The sequence below is a fragment of the Mesoplodon mirus genome (genome assembly GCF_964341445.2).
Source record: "Mesoplodon mirus genome assembly, chromosome: 3".
Classification (NCBI taxonomy): domain Eukaryota; kingdom Metazoa; phylum Chordata; class Mammalia; order Artiodactyla; family Ziphiidae; genus Mesoplodon; species Mesoplodon mirus.
In genome coordinates, this window is record NC_138978.1 from 159,530,176 (window position 1) to 159,552,526 (window position 22,351).

Below are 22,351 nucleotides of genomic sequence, written 5' to 3' on the forward strand. Positions count from 1 at the left end.
TTAAAAAGGATGAGAGACCAGAAAAGAGATTTTATTTTCCATCTGGACCTTTTGGGGAGGCAGTTTCAGAGGACAGAGCCAGAGCAGGCAGGAAGTGCTGAACTCTTTAACCCTAAAATACTGGTCCTGCGGCCTTATAATTCTTTTGTTTTCTTCCTTGCCTTTCCCCAACACCTCTCACTCTCTCTGTGCCTTTCCTCAATTTCTACCATGTTTTTCTCTGTTTCTTCCCCTATTATTAACCTTAAAACAGAACTACTGTGTTCTTATTTCTCCCTTTCCCTGCAAAAAACTGTAAGGGAAATGCACTGCAGGTAATGTTTACTTGCAAGCAGACTTCAAAACTGTAAGATTCCTCATGCCTACTGTAAATAAATACATTTGCCAAAATGTGTTAATAATCAAATGGCTACAAACATTAGCAGTGTTAATAAAACCAGCACAGAGTAAAGACCCTTTTGTTTATATGAAATCATCTGTATCTCCTTGGAAAGGTGTGTGTGCATGTGTGTGTGTGTGTAAAGGTGTGTGTGTGTGTATTTAAAAGAAAAGTCACAAATAACTGAGCAGTGTTTATCCTTTCCCAGCAAGAGACTTGGGTTCTTGCTTTACAAATTACCATGAGCCAGGATAACACTGAGGTTATATAATGCTACTAGCTGGGGCAGGTATAAATGTCAAGGAAAATAGCCTCATCTTTCCCCAAGAATGTATTTTATTTTGTATAGTGAATCTGAAAAACAAAAAACAAAAAACCACCGTGCAAGCCTTCATATACTTGGTTCTATGGGATCTATAAAAGACCCCAAATTTTCCACTGCAGCATTAATAAATCACAATTCTACCTTCCAAAGAAAATATAATTCTTTGTGAAACTCAGAGCTCTGCAACTGGTTATTTCCAGCCACTTAAACTGGAGAGAACTGACAAAAATCAGGTTGAGTTTTTTTCACTGACATTACAATTCCTGAGAGTTGGTGGAGTACCCATCTACCACAGCTCTTGACATGACCTTACTATGCAGCCTTCTAAGAATGCACTGAAGCTTCCAGGATAGTCAATTCTCAAGGCTTTAGGAACAAAATGAAAAATCTTGCCTTTTGTGTGAGCCTTCCTCTACCTGCTTTGTAGTTCAAATACAGCTTACCTGCACTGCCACATTCTGCTTTCCTGTTTCCTGTAACTTTTCTAAGGTGCATTTCTTGGTTTCTGTTTTCCTCTTGTTGTTGTCCTTCTTTCCATCATTCTTAGTTACAGTTATTCCTTTGCTATCGTCCCTTCTCACCTCTTTGGGAGGAAAACTTCTTCCTTGGTCTCTGTTCACTTCTCGTGGCTTAATGTTCTCTTTGAAGGTGACCACTGGTTTCTCTCCTGTGTCACAGTTGTTGCTCAGATTTCGGCCTGTAGACAGCACTGATTTCAGTCCTGGGTTCCCATCCACAGCCAGTGACTCTATGATGGTTGTTTCTTGCAGAATGAGGTTCTCTTTGGCTTCACTGGGGTCTTCCAGTATTAACTCTGGGATTTCTGTGATAAACAACAATTTCCCTACCTCATTTTCACACTGAATCAGCCTAAAAAAGTAAAAATAAATCCATATATGAAAAACACAAATCTAAAAGACAGTAACAACTGAACTGTGTATGGGTCCCACAGCCTTAAAATGTGGGAAACAGCAGGGTATAACGGTGTGGATTCAGGTAACATAGAAAGCAGTTATGTAAACTCAGATTCTCATTATCCCACTGAACATCCCCACCACACATTCCCATGCCCTTTTAATGTTCTCTTATAAGTACAGCTACATTTACTCAGCATGTTTTAAGCACAAGACACTGGACTAGGCCCTTGAAGTAGCTATAATTCCTGTTTTATAGGCGTGAAAACTGAAGCTCCGAGGTATTGTTTATTCAAATATGCAACCAGGTGAGTGGCTTACAGTATAATATGAACCTGAATACAAAAATGAACATGAAACAGTTACTGACTTTGGGAACGTTATCATCAACCACAGAGATCCTAAGGACACACACCTGGGGAAGTGGCAGAACTAGACAGTGAATTCAAATCCATCTGGTTCTAATACCTATGCCCTGTCTATTACACCAACTACCATACCTGCTTTATATTTAACTAGCACCATCCTGGTCTGTCTTGACTGAAACTGACCACCACGCCCCTGTCAATACAAATCACCGTAACTGTGAACATACAATTTAGTTAGATTTATACAGATGTTTATAAATTGGTGAAAAAGCTCATGATAAACAGTGGTGACAAGGCAAACTCCTCTAAAATAGGCAGTGTAATGAGAGAACAGAGGTTAAATAAAGAGATACGTATGATCACTAGGGTCATAGTTTGATGCTGTCTTACCAACATTTTGACTTAAGAGTTTACAATCAATAGCGTTATACCAAGTCTAAAACTCATGTGGGGGCTGCGTGTGTATCCGATGAGGAATACCTTGGCTGATTATCTGCGATCCATTTGCCTACAGAGATCAAGCGCTGCTGTCGTATTTGTCTTTGCTGACCCTCTTTGTCTCCTGTAATACCCTGGTGGCCTTTGGAAAAATCCAAGTTCCTAAAATTGATATAAGCAAATTATAGAAAATTAAACCTAATGAACTGCAATGGTTTCAGATTTTTCCAGACAGGTTAGCTATTTAATGTAAGCAACTGCATTTGTTTGAATTTATTTATGCTCCCAAAGACTGTAAATACAATGAAACAAAGTAGAAAAGACAATATGAAAAATTCACTATATTAATGTGATATTTTTACTTATATTTCACTTTCTCACAGAGGAGCTCAAATAAATCACCATCTTTTATTAGGAAAGATTCTTTTATCCTAAGAATAAAGTTTTCATTAACACTAACCTTGCATTATAAGTAACTTACTTCAAATGACCATGGCAATGCTAAGGGTCTCTGAAATGCCTATTCTAATAAACAGTAGTAATCTATCCACTTTAAGGTGGCCCAATCTAAATCAGAAAAAATGTATACATATCATAAAGTACATAGAGCAAAGAATTAACTGACATTAGAAAGGTAAGTCAACCTAAAAAATAAGGACTTTTCAGATTTCTCATTAAGCTATCTTTAAAAAAAAAAGAAGCAGCAGCATCTAAGAATTGCTAGGCAGTAGGTCAGATACTAAGGATACAAAGATAAATGAGAAACAGTCCCTACCTTAAGGAACAAATAATTATGATTTAATCTGAAGAAATAAAAGCTCAACAAAGAATAAGAGAAGCATAATAAAGAAGGGTTAGTTTCTTCTGATAAGCTTTGAAAAGATTTCACAGAGTTAAGTGATACCTGATCTGGACCTTGGACAGGTATGGTTAAGTGCTAACAGGTTGGTAACGGAAGGGCAAAAGAGGAAGTGGGAATGTTCTAGGCATAGCATGAACAAAGTTTTGGAGGAATAAATATACAGAGCTATTCAAGTACAGGACATAGTGTATGTATAATATGTGTAAGTATTGGAGGGGAGGAAGGTGAAAGTGGCAGGAAATATGACTGAAAAACTAAGCATTTGGACATTAAGCTAAAAAAGATATTATAACAACTGGGGATGGGTAAATTGAAGTTTTTGTATTAGTAATGGGACATCATCAAGCCTGTACTTTAAAAATATAATTGCTGAAGCAGAGTAGAATGGACAATATAGGGAAGTTGATTAGGAAGCTTTTTTATACTCTAGGTAAACAGTGATAAAAGCCATCTACCTGAAAGAAGGTCTCAAAGCCAAGAATCCTTGTAACTCAAACTCCTCTGGAAGTGGTGTAGCTACAGAAGGGCAGAAAACAAGATTTGTAAATATCTTAATTAAAATATTGTCATTCAGCAGGATATTACTTCTTAAATTTAAAAAAAGGGTATTTTTTTAGACAGAAAGAAACTATAACACTCAGAGTTCTCTGCTCTTCTTTATAGTAATTTTGATTGAATAACTTACCTGTCAAACCCCTGCATGTTGCCTTTGGGCCCTAGACATTGTCCTAATACTCACCTACTACTCAGTGCTGAGGAGGATGGGTACAATGGACTTCTTTTCCCCCTAGCAGCCTTAAGGATTCAAAGCCTCAGATCCATTAATCACAATGTTTAGATTATCTCCTTGTTAACTCAAAGTATTGAATACCAACATTGACATCGCTTGGGAGCTTGTAAGAAATACAGAATCTTGGGCATTCTCCTAAACCTACTGAGTCATAAACTGCATTTTAACAAGATCCCAGGTGATTCATTTGCAAATATGATGCTTGAGGGGCACTGATGTAATGGAAGAAAAATAATCAGAAAGGAGTCAACTACGGACTGTTCAGTGCAGGATTATTTATAATGGGGAAATTTTTTAAGCAAATGGACAATGATAAAATAAATTATGGCAGAGCCACAGGACAGAATATTAAGCAGCCTGTAAAAATCATGTTCCAAAATGTTTAAATGACAAAGGAAAAGGCTAACAATGTAGTGTTAAATTATAAAGCAGGTACAAAGTTGTATCTGATATCAATCACATGCAGGTTGTGTGTATGTACACATAAGTAAAAGCTTCAAAGAAAATACACTATCATGTGAATAGTACAGAAGTATCTCTGTATGAAAGAATTAAGGGTGACTTGTGTTATGTTTGTATGTCCCAAATGTTCTATGATAAGCAAGTATTACTTTGAAAGAATAATGTTGTTCACATTAGTTCCTTAAAAAAAGCTACTAAGAGTGAGGAAGGAAGGAAGATGGAAAGAATCTGAAGGTACTACACTCTCTGGACTCCTATGCAAATGGAGCTAAACAGGAGAATAAGCTGCTGAGAGAATTGGAAGAACATTACCTCTATTTCCACCCACTTAATCAATACAGAGCTCAAAGTCACTTTTGAGTTACTACATTTAAAGTCAAACACTTAAGAACAAAACCCTTTTTTTCTCTGGCCTTAAGCCCACTATTAGTGATGGAGAACAATGTTAGCGACACAAGGTTAAGGTAGCCCTTACCATTAGTACTTGAAAGATCCTCTTCATGGGGATGGAAACTATTCAGAAGAGAAATTAGCCAAGGCCAAATGCTGTAAATTAAACAGATAGTTCAGACTTTATTTTTGCATGAAAAACCAGAACACTAATAAGCCATGAAAGTGTTACCTACAGGACCGTGACTATGTATTTTTCCCTTGCTTCAGCATTTTAAAGGCTGTATGATTTCCTAAAACATATTTCCAAATGTGTCTAGATAAGATACACCAAAAGGGCCAAATTTCCATGATAGACACCTACTACTGTAGATCGTTTCCCAGGCTCCTAATTTAACAATTAGCAAAATTAATTTGTCAGTTTTAAACACTGATATTTACTGAGAAAACTTTGACCAGAGAAATAGCACATTATGTTTTTATAGTTTTCACATACATTATCAGTTGTGGAACCCATTACTAGTTTTTAATCTGTGATGGGGGTGTGGTTACATCATAGTCAAATCACATTCTCTGTTCAAAGTGATGACTATGCCTTTTTATGATACAACAAAATCCACACATTGCTGTAATATCCTTACCTCTGTTTCCTAATACAAAATTTTTGCCAAAGTTTGCAAAATATTAAAAAATATTCTTAATATTTAGTTAAAACATTAAAAATAATCACGATCTACTGAAGTTAACATTAAGGTTTTCTTGAAATATTTAACAACCAATGTTGGTGAAAAGTGTGTTTTAAAAAAAGAAAGCCCAAGGTGAGTTGCCCAGGATAGAGAAATTGGATGTACATCACCACATCACAGAAAAAAGCTGGAAGTCGACAACTATTTCTGACAGTTGTACACTTTGAAACATGGGAATATGCTGCTTAAAAAAATATAAATGAATAATATAGAAAAAATATATAAGGAAATAAACACTGAAGAATAAATGTCTGCTACAAGTCTTTGGGGATGTAACAAATTACGAGACAGTTGAAAAAGAAGGTTAATAACCCAAAAAAGAAGGTTAGACTAGAACAACAATGTCTTTATGCAACAAATATGAGATCTCAAGAAATAGACTACAGAATAAGAGTGTGAGAAATGATTTAATGATATATTGCTTTACCCCACTGTGGGTTACTTAAGTCTAACTTTGCTTTCTACAAAGGAAAAAAATACATCACTATTTCATGCATTTGTTAGCTTAAGATAACATGCTCTCAAAAAAAGTACAGAAGAAAACAAGTTCTAGAAATTGTAATGGCCCAAAAGCAAGAAACTGAAGGTTATTTGAATATATATAAAACTTTGAGTTCACAAAGAGGAATTGTGTTTTTCATCATTTAAAAGATATAAATGAAGATTATTACACCTTGATATATCAGACATATAAGGAAAATCTTCAGTTTTAGAGAAATACCCAACACTAGCCTAAAATGAGTAGTAACATAATTTAAGACAGAATGAAATACCTGCAAGGCCATAATTCTAAAGATCCTAACAAATCTAAGAGAAGGAATGGGGAAGAGAAAATGATAGGGAAGAAAAAGGAAAAAAGTTTGTAAATAAACTGTTCCTTCTGGATGAATATCCTTTGCAAGGATAAGAAATGGGAATGCACTGGGAGTTCCCTGATGGTCTAGTGGTTAGGACTCGGCACATGGCCCGGGTTCAGTCCCTGGTCAGGGAACCGAGATCCTGTAAGCTGCATGGCATGGCCAAAATAAAATTAAAAAGAGAAAGGAAAAAAAAAAAAAGAGAAAGAAATGGGAATGCACAGAATGGGCCTAAAAGATCACTGTATAGGAACAAAAAACCGAATAAAAATATCAAAGCTTCTTTCACAGCATTACTGATACAAGTTACTGAACCAAACACAAGTTCTAAAGTACACACGGGAAGGAAAAATGTATACCTCTGGTCGAGAAATGAAAACCCAGTGCAAGAAAGCAATGTCTAAAAATATGTATGACTTACTAATACCTACATTGGCACAGAAAGGAGATGTGTAGTATGTTGTACTATGTTGCTAAACTCTATTCATGACAATGTCAAAAATGAAGGCGCTTAAAGTTAGGTTTGAGGGGAAAAGAGGAAAGAGAAGTATGCAGTAAGAGGGATCACAGGGTCTTAAACGTGGCTTGGACATTTTCTAGGTTGTGACCTTGGTCCATGTGTAGATACTGGGCCACAAAGCAGATATTTCAGAGACTTTCCTAATATCCACCATCAAAATATGCAGGGGAGGAACTTCCCACTCACTGCAAAGCCTTACTGGAAATATTTATTCCTATAATCAAAGGTAAACTGAAAGCTTTCATTTGTCACTGTAAAATGAATAGTTCCTAAGAACTGTCAGAATTATTCTGAGTAGAAATTACAGAGAAAATAGTGAGAGCCAAAATAACTTCCAATCTTCTATGCTTAAAACAAATATAACTCAAATTGGGTGTTACTAAAAGGCAACAAGCAGCTTATGTACAGAAAAGAATGGAAGAAGTAAAAATCTCTTCCCTTCAACTCCTAAGCATAAAACTGGGGCATATTATAATGAATAAGAAACAAACTGGTTTTATTTCTATTTCATTTTGAAATGTGAAAAATGCCTTTTCCCCAGGATGGCAACCAGGAACAGGGGGAGCACACAGGGAGTCAGAAATCCTTAAGACTGTGCCTCATGTGGAGAATTCAAACAAATAAATAAAAAGCATACAAAGAAGTCTTCAGTTCAATTTCTAGAGAGTAGGTGGAAAATACAAAGTCTTCCATTATTCCAATACTGTTTTAGAAGGCAGTTTCTACATATCTGAATATCAAACAAACAAAGCACACAAGCTAACATGAAACTCCGAGACACTTACTACTGTCTTTCATCCACCACTGCCTCCTGAAAGACCCTGGGTCTGAGTCTCAGCCAGTCCATGGAGACCTTGACTGCAGGTAGGGGATAGGCATTGTAGGATTCCTCCTGAGACTTGTTCTGGAGAGGACACTTGCACAGGATGCCAAGAAAAGACACTTAAAAGAAAAAATGTGTTCAGAGAGCATAAGATATTTGAAATTGTGTACCAGTCTGAATTAAAATATTATGAGCCTCCTGCTGTATCCTACTTAATACTTAAATATCTTACAGCTTCTTTCTAAAAAGGCATTTTCCTTCCTATGTTAAAAATGTTATAGATACAGTTGTTGAGGGGGTGTCAGCAGATAAAAGGACAGAACTTAGGGTTTAGGCCTCCTGATTCAATATTAAGAAATATAGGACACTTTTTAAGGTTACTAATGCTTTGTTATAATGATGAAAATGCCTAAGATCATGCTTTCCAAAGAAGATGGCACAGAAAGTTAAATGATTTAATACTCACTAAAGAGGGCCAGCAACTGTGTCCAACACAGCTGCTCATCTTGGCTATAACTATGCTGTTCCGTTTCATTGCTAAAGTCACGCAGGTGATGAAGTTGAAACAGGTTAATGACAGTGACGTGAACTAACTGCTGAGAGTTGAAAGCTTTTTGGAATAGCAGCCTCTGTAAAAGAAGACAGGAATATTGAATAAATTATCAAGAACAGAAGCCATCTTTGACACAAGAATTAAACTGGCAGTCTGCATTTAAAGCCACAAAGGTAACATTTATAGATGAGTATTTTAATTGAGTCTGACATGGTCTGATGCTTCTCATGTTGACTTTTTGCCTTGAAAGGATTAAACCCAGACACCACAGAGCTGTTTGAGCTTTTTTTTAAAAACAATACTTTTTTCCATGAGAAACTATACATAAATATATATTTTATAATTTTTAAAAATACATTTATTTATTTATTTATGGCTGTATTGGGTCTTTATTGCTGCACGTGGGCTTTCTCTAGTTGTGGTGAGTGGGGGCTACTCTTCATTGTAGTGCATGGGCTTCCCATTGGGGTGGCTTCTCTTGTTGCGGAGCATGGGCTTTAGGCGTGAGGGCTTCAGTAGTTGTGTCACATGGGCTCAGTAGTTGTGGCACACGGGCTTAGTTGCTCTGCAGCATGTGGCATCTTCCCAGACCAGGGCTCGAACCTGTGTCCCCTGCATTGGGAGGTGGACTCTTAACCACTGCGCCACCAGGCAAGTCCCTGTATATTTTTTTAATATGATCTGAGACAAACATTTTAGGGGACTATCAATAAATTTATACATCTTAATCCATTAGGAGCTGTTTTATAAGAGATGCAAACATACTAAAATATTAAACTGGGACCAATGACTAGAAAGTAGGTGCACAGAGTGAAAATCAAAAATTCAAATAAAAAGATTCAAAAAATATGTTTTGAACTCTTGGCACATAATAGATGACTTAAAAAAATCTGTCATAAGATTTACTCTTTCAAAGGCTTGACACATTTAAAGAAACTTACTTACTTACTTACTTATTTATTTATTTATTTGTGTATTTATTTATTTATTTATTTGCCCTGTCAGGTCTTAGTTGCAGCATGTGGGATCTTTTGTCGCGGCGTGCAGGCTTCTCTCTAGTTGTCGTGCACAGGCTCCACAACGTACAGGCTCAGTAGTTGCAGCATGTGTGCTTAGCTGCCCTGAGGCATGTGGGATCTTAGTTCCCCAACCAGGGGTTGAACCCACGTCCCCTGTATTGGAAGGCGGATTCTTAACCACTGGACCACCAGGGAAGTCCCAAAAGAAACTTATTTATAAATCAGACATATAGCAAGAACATATCTGGAACACAGGGTAAATGGTAAACTAAAGCAATCATTAACAAGTGTTATAGGTGCTTCAACAAATTATTACACTTACATTTTCCCCTATTAGAAAAGCATGGTCTTCATAATCAAATTTCTTTTACTTAATAACTAAGTGTTCACAGTGACCTGCTAATAAGCACTATACGGAAAAATTCACTACATGCTCTCAGTTAGCCTTAACTTCATCACCCTTCTACCTTAATATCTACAGTAATTTAGATTACTCCCATATAAAATATTTTTCAAACACAAGTTCCTAACAAAGTTGATAGCTATTAGAGATGATGCCTGGCTTTGCCCTACACTTTAGCATAGCCAAGTACTCTCCCTCCCCAGGGAAAATTTTTGGAGAAAGTGGGCAATTCACTGTCACTAACCTTATGGTGGGAAACAGAAAACTACTTTCAGTTCTACCAGCAGTGACAAGAGATCCTACCATCTCAGAAATTTACAGCTGCCTTTGTCTAGCCTATTTGAGATTTTTTTTTCACAGTTAAAGAATCTGAAATATCCATAATAAGTTCTATAATTCTACTAATAAGACCTTTCACGTTATCATTGGGAAAAAATACAATTCTACTTTTCTTTAACTCTGTTCTCCCTATCATCTCTCTGTTTCCTTGTCATCTGCCTTTCCAGTATATACATCAAGAATGCTCACTCCTTTTCTAAAAGATATCGACCATTTTTCTTTCCTCTACTCCGTATGTCCTGAAATGCTATCTCTTCTCCAGAGTTCTCCCACAAAACTTCTCCTTCCATCTCTACATCCAACCTTATAGATCAAGCTGATCATTTACAGAAATGCATAATATTGGCATGAGAATATTAATTTGTATTTTTCAAAAGGCATTTTTTTCCTGTAAGCATAGTTTATAGCAATGTATCCCTTGTATCTATAAATCCACTGGCATTTATTCTAGAAGGTGATGTCCTACCGAACAAATCCTAGCCCTTTAAAAAATTTTTCCTAGTGTATGCACAGAAACATTAAAGCATATGAGTGCAGCCTACCTAGTACTAGCAAATGATAATGTAAGTTCATGAACACACAGACTTTGTCTTGTTCTCCCCTGTATATCTCTAAGAGCTTCAGAAAAGTAAACAGTAGACAGTAGGTACTCAAACACTTAGTGAAGGAATAACCCAGGCCTTTAGAAGTAAATATGTAATTATTCAGTTGTAATTTCATAACATTTGGATTGTATTTTAGTAAACAAGAGGAGTTCCCTGGGAACGAAATCAAACCAGAACTGACTTATTGTTCCTCAAAGACACTTTCAACAGCAGCTGAGGAATATACTGAACTAAATACCATTAAGAAACAGCACAGGGCTTCCCTGGTGGTGCAGTGGTTGAGAGTCTGCCTGCCGATGCAGGGGATGCGGGTTCGTGCCCCGGTCCGGGAAGATCCCACATGCTGCAGAGCGGCTGGGCCCGTGAGCTATGGCCGCTGAGCCTGCGCGTCCGGAGCCTGTGCTCCAAAACGGGAGAGGCCACAACAGAGAGAGGCCCACGTACCGCAAAAAAAAAAAAAGAAAGAAACAGCACACGTTTAACAGACAGAAAAAGCCTTGTATCTCAATTCCTAAATCCCAGGCCTTAAGTCCTTCAACGAACCTCAAGTTGGTACATGTTTCTGCTTAGTAGCTAAAGACTTGCTAGTTAGACAGATACACTGATGTTTACATGTGGATATTACTAATTATCTATAAAGGCTTTAGAAATACTTACTCAACTATGCTAAAATTTCACTCCAACAACGTTCTTCTGACATTCCAGTACTGGGTGAGGTTTAAAATAGATCTGCCTCATACTATGTTTAACTTCAGAGTGTTGGAATGATATTTCAAAGTGTATTTTAGCAATTGCCCACATACACTCACCAGAACTTCACATTCAGAAATATATCTGAAGAGAGTATTAGTATTTGAGGTTGAACCAAATACAAAATTGACTAGATTCTATACAAGAATAACTTACATAGAGAAGATCTCACTAAGGTAGGTCCCCCCTTCCTCCCCATTTAGGGAGTATATCTTTCACAGAACCAGAGCTGGAAGCAAGATCAAAACGTCATCTGGTCCAACTCCCTGCTAGTTAATGGGACTGCACCTAAACCATCCAAGAAAGATGGCTGTCAATCCGACTCTTAATCTCTCAAAAGAGAGACCCCCTCAGTAACCCCCTACAGTCTCTATTTAAATTTTAAGATTTTATTTCTGACCTCAGGAAGACAAAGGTGTGTTATTTTAAAATAATCCTTCGTATAACTGAGAACTTATAATGAAACTATTTAGTCTTATTTGTTCTTTCTAGGCTGAACAGCCTAGGGCTCTAAAAAATTGGTTGTTTCTTTCATGTACCCAACTCTATAAATCATGGGCTAAATTTAAATAGGTCACTAAGAGAAGCAAAGAACAGAAGGGGACTCTAGAAGCTTATTTTAAAACAAACTGTGTCTATTATAGTTATTTAGTATGATCTCTTACACATAAAAAGTATCAACTAAAAATGATTATCTGTAAAACTATTTCACACTGACTATATTTGGCTAATTTATTATCTCAACTGTCTAAGTTCAACAATCTCTGGAATGTGAAACTTTTATAATACTTATAAAACTGTAAAGTAGTTACAGACAATTCCCCAAGTGTATAGATACTCAGAAGTAACCAAGAAATATAAAATGTTCTTTGAGACTGTCTTGTTTACTGTTGATTCTAGTGACTAAAACAGTGACTGATACATACTAGTCAAATATTTGTTGAATAAATGAACTAAAAATAAAATTAATACTAATACTTAATTTTGACTCCTTCAATATTATATAAATTATACATTTACACTGCTAATTTAATATACTAATAAAAAATTATTTTCATATATATAATTAGAACAAAGGTTACTTAATTTTATCTCCTTATACAAATTAGTACAACATATTCCTGCTGAATGAAACTCTCATTACATTCCTTCAATCAAGCACAAACTCTGATAGATCAAAGCACAATGAGAACAATGCGCTCGGTTTGCAGAATGGGATTACTGTCTATGAAGTAGGTAACAGAATCATATCTAAATACAGAAACCATCAAATGTAGGACTTCCAAACCTGAGAAAAGAAAGGTGCTTGGTCTGAGAAGGAAGGAGGAAAAATTGTTTTTTCCCACTGTGATATTTTCTGCCAAATGATATTTTCAGCTACTTAGTGAAAACACTGCTGCTGTATTTCTTTATATAGACAGCACCTCAGTTTAAACTGAAGGAATGCTGTATGCAAGAATTTCACATGCTTTAAATTTAGTTTTTATCAACAGTTTGCAATTAAGTAATGACATAAAAAGTGGGAGTAAGCCTCCTCCAAATCTTATGCTTCCTCATTTAGACAAGACAAAAAATTCTCTATTTAAAAAAATCTAACCTTAAACTGTTCTTCCAATTTCTCTCGAAGAGGGCTCAACTTTTCCAAGCTCTTACTCAGGTACACATGACCATGGAACTTAATAAAGGCCTTGATGAAGTCAGAAACACCCCATTTGGTTTTCACCTCATCCCGGCTGAAACGAAAGAAAAACTTCCATGAATCTTAAGCAACAAAATGGCTAAAACCTCTTACAGGAGAGACTTCGATTTGCAAAAACACATTATTTGAGCACCTGTGACTCAAGGAGAGGATTCGGCATCTGACTGACTTTTCAACTGCAACACACTCAGATGAGTCAGTACTCAGCAGCCTGTACTCCTCCACTGGGAACAAATCAGAGGCTGACTGGTTGAAATTCAGTGATGACTACATGCAAAACTATTGTAATGTATATGTTTAGAAATTAGGCAAACCTAAGAGAAGAGAAGCATAGGTAACTGGCCATTATTTCTTACATGCCCAAATTTGAGGGGTGAAGGCTACCAGGTTACAAAGTCCTCTTGGAAAAGTCAACCCTACCTTTCCAGTGCTTTAGAAAGTGCTTTTTGTAGATTAGTAGAGGCAGCTGGGAAAGGGAACTTCACAGCAATGCTTCTGCAGTAGTAGAATATTGTGGTCAGATGGTCTCCTTTGGAAGAAGCTAAGATAGCCAACTGATTGTAAGGCTGACCTAGAGGAGAAAGTTAAGATTCTAAAGCAACCCAAAATGCATGAAGTCTTGCTATCAGAACATAGAAGGTCAGTTTTTAAATCTTTATATTGACAACGGGGAGTATTTCATGAAGTAAATCTCATGACTACCTCATTAAAAATGGCATAATGTAAAACAGCACACGTCAGCTATGGTACATATTATATTTAGGTTGAAAAGTCACATAATTCAGATGAAGAGCACAATAAGTTCAAGTAAGACTTCAGAAAGGGCTAGACAATAAATATTTTTGGCTTTGTGGATCTAAGAGTCTTTATCACGACTATTCAACTCTGCCACTGTAGTGGGAAAGCAGCCACAGACAACATGAAATAATTTGTCCAACTGCCATCCCTGCCTTTAAGCGGCTCCTTTAGAATTTAAAGGACTTTCAATGTGGCTTAACAAGAATGTAGATCACCAAACATCTACAGTAATTTAATTCAAGAATCACCACTAATGCCTATCTTGGGAGCCATCAAAAGACAAAAGCATTATCTTTTAGTAATAAGAGATAATTTTTCTAGGAGGGAAATGATGGTATTAAAAAGAAAATTAGGGGGCTTCCCTGGTGGCGCAGTGGTTGAGAGTTTGCCTGCCAATGCAGGGGACGCGGGTTCGTGCCCCGGTCCAGGAAGATCCCACGTGCCGCGGAGCGGCTGGGCCTGTGAGCCATGGCCGCTAAGCCTGCGCGTCTGGAGACTGTGCTCCGCAACGGGAGAGGCCACAACAGTGAGAGGCCCGCATACCGCAAAAAAAAAAAAAAAAAATCAGGCACATATTTAAAAAAAAAAAAAAGAAAATTATTTTATAAGTAATTAAGGAAGCCAGAGTTGTTGAAACAATTTTAGATCACATTAGGAGATATTCTATTTATATTGCTTTACTGACAATCATAATATTAGTTTAAAAAACTTATTTCCAGATACAGAGAATGTACAGTTAAAAGGAAAAATATAATAATCAATACCAAAACTCAACATTTTTTGGTTTCTTAACACTTGAAAGATGAGCCTTGAACTATTTACCATTTTTCTATATCTAGAGTAAAGTGTCATAATCAACCACAAGTTGACATGGCCCACTCACCATTAGAGGGGACAAGCTGAGCCGCATGCCTATAGTAGGACTCTGCCTGGCTGGTCTGGTTTCTGTATCGAGCTGAGAGGAGGAAAAAGGAAGTTTCGTTTAAAAACAAACAAACAAACAAACAGATAAAACAAGCATTAGGGTAATATTTCCAAAACAACTATAGTTTAACAATTTAAAATTAATAAACACATTAAAATTAAATTAAGATGATTAAAAACAGAAAATATTTTAAAACAAATTAACTATAGGATTATGTGTGAAGTGTCTATCCGGCCTTCCCTATTTGGGACATTCAGCATGGAACCAATTTTAAAGCTTACCTAGCCCCCTTTTTCAGGTCCTCTAGTGTCATGCATCACCAGCTCCCACTATGGACTATGCTGGTGACCTGGAGCCGGCCCACAAGAAGGGGTGAGTTATATGGCACTTAAAAACAAAACAAAACAAAAAACACTATACAATATGATCTGAAATTTATGTATTTCTTCAATATCTTATAAAGTGATTTTGAAAAATGCTTCATACCGGACTTCCCTGGTGGCACAGTGGTTAAGAGTCCACCTGCCAATGCAGGGGACACGGGTTCGACCCCTGGTCTAGGAAGATCCCACATGCCGCGGAGCAACTAAGCCTGTGCACCACAACTACTAAGCCTGCGCTCTAGAGCCCGCGAGCCACAACTACTGAAGCCCGCGCGCCTAGAGCCCGAGCTCTGCAACAAGAGAAGCCACCGCAATGAGAAGCCCGTGCACCGCAACAAAGAGTAGCCCCTGCTCGCCACAACTAGAGAAAGCCTGCGTGCAGCAACGAAGACCCAACGCAGCCAAAAATAAATAAATAAATTTTCTTGAAAAATACCTCATACCTATTGCAATATTATTTAAGTGTGTGCAAAGAATACATTGAAAGCAAAACCAATCTAAATATACTACTCACTGAATCTCCCTGTAGAAATTTTAGTGCTTACTTTGATGTGACCTCTCATGGAGTCAATGATTTATGACAACAAGAAATCTAAAATCTTTGAACTTAAAGCAGTAATGCTCTCCATTCCTTGTTATTTGAGGACAGCCAAAACATAATCCTATAGTTAATTTGTTTTACAACCCTTTTAGGTCACCTTAAAGGAATGAACAAGAATAAATAAGTTATATAACATTCCCAGATAAAATATATAAAATGGAAATACAAATCTAACTTTAAAGAGGAAACAATTAAAAATGAGCTTTTAATGCACTGGTAGGAAGAAAAAAAAGGCAATCTAAGCTTCAGAATGACTTATTTTTATAAACCCCACAATTCCAAAGGAGTACAGACTTTAGAAAATATTATGGCACCACTTTGAAAAATTTAGCTTTGATTACATTTTTGCTGGTTTATTATTTGCCTACATCTGCATAAAGTCTGAATAAAATTTAAATCTGAATATGAAAGTTACTTCCTTCAAGATCCTTTGCCAATCCCAAAGCATTCCGAAAATCTAGGTTCCTTAAAATACATTTTATAGTTTCCTCTTATGACAATCTAAGTTGTGTATTTTTAAAGGAAAATAATTTCTTTCTGTGACTACTCCAAAGAAAAGCATGAATGCATTATCAATTCCTTCACACCAATGGCTCACCAATGTCTCCAAGGTGGACGAGGCAGTGCTGGCAGATATAAGAACAGGAACTAGACTGTGGCTTCACTATGGCGCTGGTATGCGTCTGTTTATTGCTGATAATTCCCAATTGGGAAGACTTCACACGGCATGGTAAATCTACATTAAACACTGTACACAGTTCTTGTAATAACTAAAAGGAGAACATAAGCAAGATTTAGTATTGAGTCAGAACTGGTAAGTCAGAAGTACTCTAACAGTAAAGTTTGCATGTGTAAGTAATATCGCATACTTCTGACACCTGAGATAGGATAACCTCTCGTAGGATAACTAGTAACATTCATTACAAATCACATCTTTTGACTTCTCAAGTATTAGAACCCAGGATGTACATCTAAAAGGAAAAGCAGCATTAAAAAAAGGACCACTTAAGGAGGGTATTCAGACTCATTCAGCAAGCAACTCCATGAAATTATCTATCTATCTATCTATCTATCTATCTATCTTCTTTTCCTATTAGAAACACACAAAACCCATTAAACACTGGTGGTTGGTTACAAATTTGACTTAAATACAAACCAACCTATTTGGCAGACTTCAGGAGTTTCTTGAGACTTATTTTGTTAAGCCCAAGGTCAACTTGTGCCTTTGCATACACAAAAGATCTCATGGTACTACAGGTCTGGAAGGAACTTCCGATATTATGTAGAGCACCCGCTCTTTCTTCCTTTCTTCTCTAGTCTTATGGTATAAGAGGGTTCCTCTTCCTGGTCAGAGATAATTTCTCTGCCTGAGAATGCTATTTCATTCTTTTCTGCCTCCTGCCTGTCATCCTCTCATTTTTTAAATCTACTTTCAACTTCTCAAGCTTCTTTGCTGTGGCCTATAAAGTGTTGCCCATGAAAAATAAACAGTAAGTATTATTATTAAAAAAACCACAACACACAGAACAAAGGCACTTTCCCTTGACTCTAGATTTCTCCTTTAGCAGCCTTCTAATGTCTCTTCTTCTCAACCAAATTCCTTCAAAAGAGTCCACGTGTCATATCTACTTTCTCAATTCCTGTTCACTCCTTAGTCCATTATGATCTGACTTCCACACAACCCCTTCTCTCCCCATTCCAACATCCACAACCACTCTACTGAAACTGCTGTCTGTATGACAACTGGTTATAAATAAGCAAATACAATGGACATTTTCTAGTCATCATCTTACTGGACCTCTCTGCTACATTTAAAACAGTTGATGTTATGGTTGATCACGGAGTTTTTCTAGTTCTTTTTATCTTGCCTTTCGGTGTCCTTCATTCAAAGGCTTTTCTCCTCCCACCTTAATCTCCTCAAGGGTTTCATTCTTGGCCCCCACACAGCTCTTCACACTCTATTCTCATTCATTCAAGTATTTACTTACAAATGTAATCATTCACATATTTGGTTACTGTATCACACACCATGGTAAGCAATAGAGACACAGAGATGAATTAAAAAAAATCTGTGTCCTTAAAGAGTTCATAGCTAAATGAGCAAGACAGGTATACAAAGTAGGGAGGAACAGGAGAGAGGAGGAAGGGAGGGAAAGATACCAAACATGACAGCATAAGCCAACAGAATATTCTTCATTTATAATTAACTTCATTCCCTGGGTTATTTGATACATTTGTCTCACTTTCTCCTTGTGATAAACTGGTAGCAATACAGTATGTAGATATGAAGCTCCATTTTTTCAGATGAGGATATGAAAACAAAAATATCGAGTCATTTGACTAAGGTTACAGAATTAGAAATATCTTGATTCTATCACCACTCTAATATGCGCAGAATTCGCAATACAAAATAAAACACCTTGAGCACCCAACTCAGGATATAAAATGTCCCATCGTTTTCCTAAGATAAAAACCACCTCCATAACCAAATATAAAATCCTGTATTCCCTTCTCATGAAGCACAGCAATTATCTACATCTTTACTTATACCTGTACATTTCTAATAGGCAAGAAATTTGCTGACATAAAACTGAGTAAAGAAAATTAGTGCCCAGATGGCCAGTCTGGAAATATAAAAAAGCAAGAAGTACAAGAAAGGAACAAAAAATGGAAGAAACCCAAAAACAGATGATTGTGGAAGATGGCAAGAAGAAACATAACAGAGCATAAAGAACTGAGTTCAACAGGTACTTAAAGAACAGACTGGAAAATTAGGCAAGGTTGAATATCTATCAAAAAGAAACAAGAAAAGTTCATGAAAAGTAAATCACGTATGGTTGAAACTTCATGTGAATGTCTTATGATAAAATTTTTGCCAGAACCCAGGAGTTGTAGGTAGAGATACCAGAAAAGTTCCTGCTGGTTCAGGATTCCAGGTGAGAGAGCACTAGTTTAGAGGCAGAAACGAAGTAGAACTAAAGAAGAGAAACACATGTTTAATAAGTTGAACAAAACTATATTTGGCAATTAGTCTGTGAAAACTCTTTTATACTATGAGCTCTTCACTCTACACTAAGAACTGAGAACTAACTATGAAGATAGAGAATACCATCTTTTAATTTACTATAGAAACTTAATGAGAATGCTTTCTTTTGGGCTCCCATTTTCTTAGAATAAGGACTACTCTACTGTTCTGTTCTTTGATGTTTAAAAAAAAAAAAAAACCCATACTGCATGATGTTACATCTTTACTTCGATTGGGAGTTTGGTTCTGGCTCGAGGCATCATGCTTTTATTTATTTATTTATTTATTTACTTATTTATTTTTTATTGGAGTATAACTGCTTTACAATGTTGTGACAGTTTCTGCTATACAGCAAAGTGAATCAGTTATATGTACACATATATACACTCTTTCTTAGATTTCCTTTCCATTTAAGTCACCACAGAGCACTGACTAGAGTTCCCTGTGCTATATAGTAGGTGTTCATTAGTTATCTATTTTATACACAGTACTGTATATATGTCAATCCCAATCTCCCAATTCATCCCCCCCAACCATGCTTTAAATAGTTAACAAAATATCTAAGTCAAAATCATCTTCACAGGATAATCATGTATCAGTCTCTTGTCAATCTACTCCACTCAGATTTCTGTCTCAAGAACTCTACTGCAGACACATTTCATCAAATCCAAGATACCATAAATTATAAGATGAACTATTATTTCCATAACATTGAGGGGAAAAAAAACCAATGCCAATTAGATGGTGACTGACCACCTTTTGTAAACTTATCCCTATCTCAGAGGTGTTAAAATATGAAAAAGTTTTAGAAATGAGGAAATATGGTATTCATTAATTTCACCAATGACTTCCATATTGTCAAATCTAATTGATCACTTTTAAATCACCTTACTTGACTTCTCTGTAGCACTCAACAGAGTTGATCACCCCTTCCTCTTGTTGAAATGCTTTTCTCTCTGGCTTCCAAGGCACCACTCTGACTTTCTTCTATTGCAGTGTGGCTCCTCCTGTGCCAAACCTGTTCCCACCTAGTCCCATGCCAAACACTAATGTCTAAGTCAAGGTTCTTTATTGTAATCATAAATTTTACTCTGGCCCTGCCCTTTTCACTGAGCTCCAAGCTTATCTAATTACCTATTTGACCCCTCCTCTCAAACAGGCATCTCTCTAATGTAACATGGATAGAGCTGCCTTCTCCTCAGTGTTGCCTATCTCAGTAAATGGTATAACCAGGCAGCTAGCTGCTCAATCTGATAACTCAAGTCATCTTTGACTCTTCCCTTACCCTGATTCCACACATCCAATCCAAACCATCAGGAAGTTCTACTGGCTATACTTCAAAAATCCCTTAATAACCTTCCATTACTACAGCAGCATGCTAACTACCTTCCATTCTTGACCTGCTAATTCATTCTCCACACAACATCCAAGGTAATCTTTTAAAAATGCAAATCTTATCATGGTATTCCCTTGCCTACTTTCCAATGGCTTGCAACTACACTTAAGATTAAAATTCAAAACTCATCTTAGTCTATAAGGCTGTACAATGATTTGGACTTGGTGTACTTCCCCAATCTGGTAGCTTAATCTGCACTGCATGTCATCAAAAAAGATATATGAACATTACTGTTCACAACATCATTAACTGTTTCAATTATCAAGCCAAAATAACAACAACAAAAAATGCAAGCAACAAGTCCTATTAATGTTGAGATCTGAAAAAAAGTTTATTGTTGCTCATTCTGCAACTGTTGTGATCACTCAACCATTGCCTATGGAATGTAGTGGGGAATGCTTGATTATAAAAATTTTTTAAAATAAACTTCAAAATTAGATTACTTATATATTTTTCTTTATAAAACAACACTTTGAGACATTTGAATGATTTTATTATTGACTTGCTTATAAAGTGTTTTTGTAAATAACATGCCCCCTCAACAAAAATGATGATTCTTGCTTTACTTGTCTGGATTTATCAATGTCCAATCAAACCCTTGGAAATGTGTTACATGTATATCACATCATAAAAAAAAGGTTAAGAATCATTTTTCAAGATAACAAACAAGTCTGTGTAATGGCTAATATAAAAATGTATTGCAGAAAGTGGATGCTTTCCCTCTACCTCCACCAGGGCCGGCTGCAGCAAGCCCCTACTACCCCTCCCTCCCTACTTCAGTTGTGTTCACAGTTTAAATTTCTACTACATGAGGGAAGGAACGATTTAAGCTGGAGATGAGACTGGAGTTTTAAAACTGGACTATGTTTAAAAACCTAAGAGCAATCAGAACGGTACGAAATCTGTCCAAGATGTTATGACGGGAATCCGGAATTCAACAAAGCATAGTTGAAAGTAGTGAAGTAGGGGTGGGGGCTGGGATACCATTTCTGTCAATACCCCACTGAGCCAAGGCTATTCAATTAACATGTAGAGTCAAATATACACATAATACTACATCATGATTTTCACTTAATAATAACACAATTTCCTCATCTTAAAAAAAAACTTCATAAATAGGACCTAATTAAACTTAAAACCTTTCACAGAGCAAAGGAAACAGTCAACAAAACGAAAAGACAACCTACTGAATGGGAGAAAATATTTGCAAGTGATATGACTGATAAGGGGTTAATATCCAAAATAATATATAAACAGCTCATACAACTTAATATCAAAAAACAACCAGATTAAAAAATGGGCAGAAGACCTGAATAGACATTTTTCCAAAGAAGACATACAGATGACCAACAGGCACACGAAAAGAGGCTCAACATCGCTAATCATCAGAGCAATGCAAATTAAAACTACAATGAGGTATCACCTCACACCTGTCAGAATGGCTATCATCAAAAAGACCACAAATAACAAATGCTGGTGGGGATGTGGAGAAAAGGAAGCCCCCATACACTGCTGGTAGAAATGTAAATTGGTGCAGCCACTGTGGAAAACAGTACGGAGGTTTCTCAAAAAAATAATAACAGATCTACCATAGGACCCAGCAATTCCACTCCTGGGCATAAATCCAAAAAAAATGGAAACACTAATTCAAAAAGATACATGCACCCCAATATTCACAGTAGCATTATATACAACTGCCAAGATATGGAAGAAACCTAACTGTCTATCAACAGATGAATGGATAAAGATGTGGTGTGTGGCGTGTGTGTGTGTGTGTGTCCCCACATACATACATATACAATGAAACACTACTCAGCTATAAAAAAGAACAAAATTTCGCTACTTGCAACAACATGGATGGACTTGGAAGATGTTATGTTAAATGAAATAAGTCAGGAAGAGAAAGACAAATGCTGCATGTTATCACTTATATGTGGAATCTAAAAAAACAACAGAGCAGTGAATATAACAAAAAAGAAAC

General features: G+C 36.5%; 1 protein-coding gene across 10 annotated transcripts in view; it reads right to left on the reverse strand.

The window, feature by feature from the left end:
* SMG7 (SMG7 nonsense mediated mRNA decay factor) overlaps window positions 1-22,351 on the reverse strand; it is a 72,348-nt gene that overhangs the window by 10,725 nt on the left and 39,272 nt on the right. For 7 of the 10 annotated variants that reach the window (XM_082616069.1, XM_082616067.1, XM_082616065.1 and 4 more), the window contains 10 exons: window positions 16,548-16,719; window positions 14,924-14,995; window positions 13,663-13,813; window positions 13,141-13,276; window positions 8,341-8,503; window positions 7,837-7,993; window positions 5,014-5,084; window positions 3,742-3,802; window positions 2,467-2,586; window positions 1,148-1,574 (listed from right to left, as the gene is read on the reverse strand). In XM_082616069.1, the coding sequence (XP_082472195.1) occupies window positions 1,148-1,574; window positions 2,467-2,586; window positions 3,742-3,802; window positions 5,014-5,084; window positions 7,837-7,993; window positions 8,341-8,503; window positions 13,141-13,276; window positions 13,663-13,813; window positions 14,924-14,995; window positions 16,548-16,719 (1,530 nt within the window). The remainder of the gene's footprint in view (window positions 1-1,147; window positions 1,575-2,466; window positions 2,587-3,741; window positions 3,803-5,013; window positions 5,085-7,836; window positions 7,994-8,340; window positions 8,504-13,140; window positions 13,277-13,662; window positions 13,814-14,923; window positions 14,996-16,547; window positions 16,720-22,351) is intronic. The other 3 variants (XM_082616070.1, XM_082616073.1, XM_082616066.1) reach the window with 1 other exon arrangement.